The sequence below is a fragment of the Montipora foliosa genome, unplaced genomic scaffold, assembly GCF_036669935.1.
Source record: "Montipora foliosa isolate CH-2021 unplaced genomic scaffold, ASM3666993v2 scaffold_354, whole genome shotgun sequence".
Taxonomy (NCBI): Eukaryota; Metazoa; Cnidaria; class Anthozoa; order Scleractinia; family Acroporidae; genus Montipora; species Montipora foliosa.
Window position 1 is genome coordinate 1 of NW_027179654.1, and position 6,819 is coordinate 6,819.

Genomic DNA, 6,819 nt, shown 5'->3' on the forward strand with positions numbered 1-6,819 from the left:
CCCAGAGCATCCGAGATTGATAAAAATCAATCGAGATTGATTTTTTCAATCGATTCTGATTTTTCTTCAAAAATCAATCGAAATCTGTTTTTTTCAATCGATTTTATTTCTTTCAAAATCAATATTTTTTGGTGACAAAAATCAATAGATTTTATGTTTAAAAATCAATCGAAATCCAGAAAAAAATCAATCGAAAAATCAATCGAAATCCAGGAAAAAATCAATCGAAAAATCAATCGAAATCCAGGAAAAAAGAATAGATTCCAAAAGAAAAAACACTAGGAAAATCAATGAAAAAACAATAAAAGCAAAGCCTAAAAATAAGTTCTGGACATGTCATGGATACTATTGAGCATGCTGTGCAAAAGGAAGAGATGCTTGGGCTAACCAACCCTGCAGCCAAGAATTCAAAACTGATGCAAAACTGTCCAACCCCACATGTTGCTGTCACAAAGGGGCTGTCCAACCCCACATGTGGCTGTCACAAAGGGGCTGTCCAACCCCACATGTGGCTCTGGCCTTGGCAGTGATGGCATTCACAAAAGGGTTATCCAACCCCACATTGGTGGCATTCACAAAAGGGCTATCCAACCCCACATCTGGGCTTTGGCAGTTGTTGTTTGTCAGGCAAGGGCTATCCAACCCCACATGCAGCTTTAACAGACAGCTGGGTTCAAAGGTTCCTTTTCTCATTTGTGTTGTTCTCAATCTTCTTGGATTTTGTTTTCTAGCATTAAAGTCCAGAAAAATCTGTACTTGTCCAGCATGGCCTGTGGCACTTTTCCAGCTGGTGTGCCATGCAAGCAGGCAGATGCTAGCTTCACCATTGTTCCCATGAAACTTTCAGAGCCATAGGTCCAATAGTGGCAAGGGGCTAGCCATTTTGCTTGGCCTGGCAGGTGCAGGGTCAAGTGGTGTTTCTGGACCTGGCTCCACAAACACTCTTTGTTTTGAAAACTTTCTTTGGCTAGCCAACCATAGTGCTTGAGTGTCTGGCTACAAGCACTGTCAAATTTTGCCCTAAGGCTGACATTCCACCTGTAAACAGTTTTCTCTTCCAGGCATTCATACATATCTTTCAATCCTTTCAGCAGCTCTAACCTTTGTTGGTCATGGTGGCTCTCAGTAGCTTCTTTTGCCAGCAGGTAGAGCACAGGCACAAATTTCCTCACTCTTGCACCTTTCTGGTGCTTCAAAATTGGATAGTCAGTAGCCTTCTTTCTCAACTCTTTGTGTGCAATTGAATGCATCCTCTCTGCTGCTGGCACACCAAGCTTAGCGTATTTCCTTTGGATCTTTTCATTCAAGAGTTTCATGGCCACATCTCTACTTTGGGGCATGGCCTCCAAAAGCTCCCAAAGGACATTGCCAATGATGTGGCAAGTGACCCCCAAGTCCAAAGTGTGCAAAGTGTCTAGGCAGATTGCCAAGGGGTTCACTCCTGAGATGCAAAAAAGCTTGTGGTCGAATGCAGCCATCAATTCCTCAGGGCTGTTAAGCTTCTCTCTCCACTTGGCTGTGCTTCTAAAATCATTCCAAGGAATGTTGCTCTGATTGCATTTGCACCAAGGGCAAGGCTTGGCTGTGTTTGGCCTTGGGAATTTGAATTCTTGGTAAAAGAATTCCAGATCTCCTGTAATGGCAAAAACCATGCCTCTGGGCAGCTCCCCCTTCTCTTGCAGGGGCAAGCCTCTCATGTCCTGGCCAGGCATCTTTCCTTGTGCCAGAGCTTCAAAGCTCCAGGCCAGTACATCCCAAATTGCTGTCCACATCTCAGGTGTGATAATGGACTTGGGGGCCACAAGCAGGAGAAGCTGGCTCAAGTGGACTGGAAGCTTGCTGCAAATCGATCTCATGCTCAAAACCATCAAGCCATCAATCTCTGTGTGTGGAGCTGCATCACCATGGAATGAGAATGGGAGTGGGCCGTCAGCTTTCCAGTCACCACAGCTCTCCAAATATTCTTGACTTTTCTTCAATCTTGGGTTTGCCAAAGTTTGGCAAGCCCAAAACTCATGCACTTGTGAAGTGCCCAGCACTTCTTCTTTTCCAGCTCTCTGCAAGGTGGCAACCCATTGGTGTGGCAACAGTATTGGAAAGAAAGCATCTTGCTTCAGTGCTTTCCCATCTTTGGTTTTGGACCAAATCTTTGTCTGAAGCTGGTATGGCTCTGGCATTGAAATCTCTTTGAAAAATTTCCTGACCAAGTCTCTGTGTGTGTTACCAGGCTGGCTTCCAAAAGCTCCCAAAGCACCTAATGCTTCTACATCTGCAGAGTCAGCAGAGGATCTAGAGCTGGCCAAAGCAATCTCTTGCACATCTGCAGCCGACAAAGCCCCTTCAGACCATCTCTTCAGCAGGAGCAATGCCAAAGGGCTTTCCAGAGACATGCCAGCTGGGGCTTCATGTTTCCTTTTGGTACCTGTCCTTTGGGCAGGCATGGTTCAAATTCTTGGGCCATGTACTGCACCATGCAAGTGCCATGGCTTGCCAAATTCCACATATGGCCTTTTGGTGCTTTGTTTAGAGGGGCAACCCCACATGTTGTTGTCACAAAGGGGCTGCCCAACCCCACATGTGGCTTTGGCTTTGGCAGTGATGGCATTCACAAAAAGGGCTATCCAACCCCACATGTGGCTTTGGCAGCTGTGGCTCTCAGGCAAGGGCTATCCAACCCCACAGGTGGCTTTAACAGTTGCTTCTTTTAGGGAAGGGCTATCCAACCCTTTTTGTATTGGACACCAAGAGCTTACCAACCCAATGGTCACAACTGCTGGCCTCTAAGCATTTTTTCTCTCTTGCATGTGGTATTCCACAGCTTTTGTTCTAATAACTTAATTAGTTGCTTTCTGGCTCCTGTTGGGTGCTCTCCTTGTCTTCTTCAGCAACTGGGCCTTCCTCTCCATCATCTGGGGGGCTGCCTGGAGGTAGCAGCACTTGTGAATCTTCTGTTGGGTCTAATTCCCAGCCAGCAGCCACCAGCTCTTGCCACTCACAGTTAGCAGCCTTCACAGGGTTGAGCTTGATCTTCTTCTGGGCTGGCTCCATGGATCAACAGCTACTTGGAAAGCTTCTTGGGCCAGAAGTTCTGTGGAGAGTTGAAATTGGAGCCAGCACACTTGCTTTCAAAGAGGGGCAACCTCACATGTGGCTGTCACAAAGGGGCTGTCCAACCCCACATGTGGCTCTGGCCTTGGCAGTGATGGCATTCACAAAAGGGCTATCCAACCCCACATTGGTGGCATTCACAAAAGGGCTATCCAACCCCACATTGGTGGCATTCACAAAAGGGCTATCCAACCCCACATGTGGGCTTTGGCAGTTGTTGCCTTCAGACAAGGGCTACCCAACCCCCACATGCAGCTTGAACAGAAAGGGCTGTCCAACCCTATGGCAATTGCAGGAACAGCAGCCCAGAGCAAAGTCCTTTTCATGGCCACAGCTAGCTTTCTTCTAGCCTGCGCAGCCAGCTTTTCATTCAGCATCTTCTGCTCCCTTCAGAGACTTCTGGCAACCCACCCTCATCTTCTTTGCAGAAGTCAATGTTGTCAAGGCAGCTTGCAAGGCCTCCTTCACCATTTCCACTTTCAACGATTTCTTATTCAACATGGCTGCCAGCTCTGCCTTCTGGGAGGTGAGGTTGGCAATCTCTTTTTTGACAGCCTTGTTCAAGGCCAGCTTCTTGTTCTGCTCCATGGAAGCCCCCTTGGCATCCACCAGAACAGTCTCAAGCAAAGACTCCTCCTTTGCCACCTCTGCTTTGAACTTCATCAATTGCTTCTCCATGGTGGCCTTGGTCGACTGTGAGCTGATCTTGCTTTCTTTCTCCCACTTGCTTTCCTTGTCTTGCTTGGACTTGTTCTCATCTCTTTCTCTGGTCAAGCCAATCACTTTGGCCAAGTCATCACTGACACCTTTGGCTTGGGAGGAGCTTGCAGCCAAGCTGAAATCAGCAGCTGTCAGATCTTCCTTGAACAAGGAATCAAACTGCAGGACCTCTTCCTTCTGTGCTGCCACATCACTCTTCATCCTGCTGTGGATCTCCTTAGTGGTTGTGAGATTATCCTTTTCAGTCTGAATCCTGAACTCCCAGAATCTGCTGTCCTGCTTGTTTCTTCTTGTCTGGATAGTCCCTGCCATCACTCTTGCTTTCAGCTCCTCAGGACCAATGGCATCCAAAGCCTGCTTCTTGCTAAGCCATGCACCTTCCAAGCTGTGGCCTTGGCTCAGCTTGAAACTTTGGCAGCATTCTTTGAAGTGCTTGGCTGGCTTACCACCATCAAGCACCCAGCTCCTCAGCAGTTCTTTCTTCTTTGCTAGGCTGCCAGACCCAGAGGTCAATTCTTTGAAGGTCTCTTCTTGGTTGTTGCTTTTTCTACTCGCTTCAAATTGCTTCCAAAGCCTCATCACCATGTTCTTGTCTCCTTTGGCCAACAAAGTTTCAAACTCTTTGTAAGTAGGGGCTTGGGCAGCAATCTCATCCACAAACAAGTTGTGGTCTTTCAAGGCCTTCTTGGTGAGCTTCCTTTTGCCTTGGGCTGGTTCTGGTTCAACCTCTTGGTCTTCTTCTTTGTCCTCCTCTTCAGCTTCTTCTGCTCCTTCTGGTTCTTCTTTCTCTTCTTTCCTCAACTTCTTGGTGGCATTCTGGTACTTGGAGCTGCTTGGCCTCTTCAAAATTGGTTTCAAGCTAGCTGGCCTTTTGAGGCTTTGCTTTGCAACTGCATTTGAGCTAGCTGGCTTCTTCATTTCCTTTTTGCTACTTTGGTCTAGTTGCTGGGCTTGGGCCTGAAAATCCTGAGGTATTTTTTCATTTTTTTTGGGGTTTTCATGGGTCTTCATGTGTCTTCATGTGTCTTCATGGGTCTTCATGGGTCTTCATGGGTCTTCATGGGTCTTCATGGGTCTTCATGGGTCTTCATGGGTCTTCATGGGTCTTCATGTGTCTTCATGTGATTTTTTCGTGTTTTTTGGTGTTTTTTTTGGGCTTGCCAATCCTTAAAAAAAATGAATTCTTTTTTTTTGAAATAGGGCTCTCCAACCCCACAGTTTTCTTCACAGACCTGGGGCTATCCAACCCCACACCCTTCTGGACACAACTGCCATTTATTTTTGGAAGAGGGCTGTCCAACCCCTGCCTGCTTTGAAACCACCAAGGGCTCTCCAACCCCAACCCAGGGCTTTCCAACCCATCCCCAGCACAACCAGCAACTTTTTTTCTCCTGGATCGAACTCACAGGAAGGTCTGTGCCAAAGCTGTGCTATGGTACATGGGCTATCCAACCTCTGGGCATGTGGCTTTCCAACCATTTCTTCAACAACTTTTTTTTTATCAACCATATTTTCAACTACATGTTTTCTCATCAGAACTCTTCTACCAGCATGCCAGAGTCATTCAGGGCCTTCATGAATCCTTTCGATTTTTTTCCAGGCCTGTGGCTTGTGCAGCCCACATTCATACATCCCTGTACATCATCAGCTCTCAAGCTGGACCTCTTATTCACATACAGCCACTTTTTGCAGTCTCTACACTTGGAGAAAGCATCCCTCACCAGCTCATACTTGTCGTCTTTGCACCATAGCTGCTCAATCTCACTGTAGATCTTCTCAGCAATGGTGTCCTGGCAGGGCTGCAGGCCAAAAAAAAAACAATCTAAAACTTGGGGTATCCAACCAAATTGTTTGAGGTGATAATCATTCAAAAAACCTTGGGCTATCCAACCCAATTTTTAGGGATGATAGTCAGTCAACAAAACTTGGGCTATCCAACCCATTTTCTGGAATGATGGTCAGTCAAAAAACCTTGGGCTAGCCAACCCAGTTTTTTGGGTGGTAGTCATTCAAAAAAAACTTGGGCTATCCAACCCAGTTTGTTTGGGGTGGTAGTCATTCAGAAAACCTTGGGCTATCCAACCCAGTTTGTTTGGGGTGGTAGTCATTCAAAAAACTTGGGCTACCCAATCCAATTTTTTGGGAGGTGATAGTCATACAAAAAACCTTGGGCTATCCAACCCATTTTTTGTGGTGGTAGTCATTCAATAAAACTTGGGCTATCCAACCCAGTTTTTTGGGATGATAGTCATTCAAAAAAAAACTTGGGCTATTCAACCCAGTTTGTTTGGGGTGGTAATCATTCAGAAAACCTCATTTTTTGGGGGGTGATAGTCATACAAAAATCTTGGGCTATCCAACCCATTTTTTGGGATGATAGTCATTCAAAAAACCTGGGGCTACCCAACCCAGTTTTGATAATAGCAAGAAACAATGATGGCAAAAACAAAACATGGCTTTCCAACCAGTGCTTTCTCCATGTTTGTTCTCATTTGGAACCTATCCAGTCCTTCTCTCCTCCTCCATCTCCTCCCTGTGGCTCCTCAGGTGTGGCTCCTGCAGGGGCATTGCCTCCTTCTCCTGAGGCTTGGCCTGTGCCAATACCTTCATTCCACTCCTCCCAATCATCCTCCCAACCCTCCTTCCACCCCTGGTAGTCGTTCCAGGCATCCTGTGTCCACCACCCATGGTACCCATAGCCATGCAGAGACCCATGGTACCCTGACTCCTCCTCAATCTCCTTCTCCTTCTCTGTTTTTTTCTGTTCTTCATTCTTCTTGGCTGCCTCCTCATCCTCTCTCTTCTTCTGGGCTGCCTCTTCCTCTGCCCTCTTCAAGGCAGCATCTTCTGCCTTCTTTCTCTGGGCTGCCTGCTCCTCTTCTCTCTTCTTCTTGGCTGCCTCCTCCTCTTCTCTCTTCTTCTTGGCTGCCTCCTCATCTTCTTTCTTCTTCTGGGCTGCCTCTTCCTGTGCCTTCTTCTTGGCCATCTCAT

At 46.8% G+C, this 6,819-nt stretch overlaps 1 protein-coding gene across 1 annotated transcript; it reads right to left on the reverse strand.

The window, feature by feature from the left end:
* Positions 1-3,474: 3,474 nt before the first annotated feature.
* LOC137987474 (uncharacterized) lies at positions 3,475-4,839 on the reverse strand. The gene has a single exon (XM_068833721.1). The coding sequence runs from the start codon at positions 4,837-4,839 to the stop codon at positions 3,475-3,477; it is 1,365 nt and encodes a 454-aa protein (XP_068689822.1).
* Positions 4,840-6,819: the final 1,980 nt, after the last annotated feature.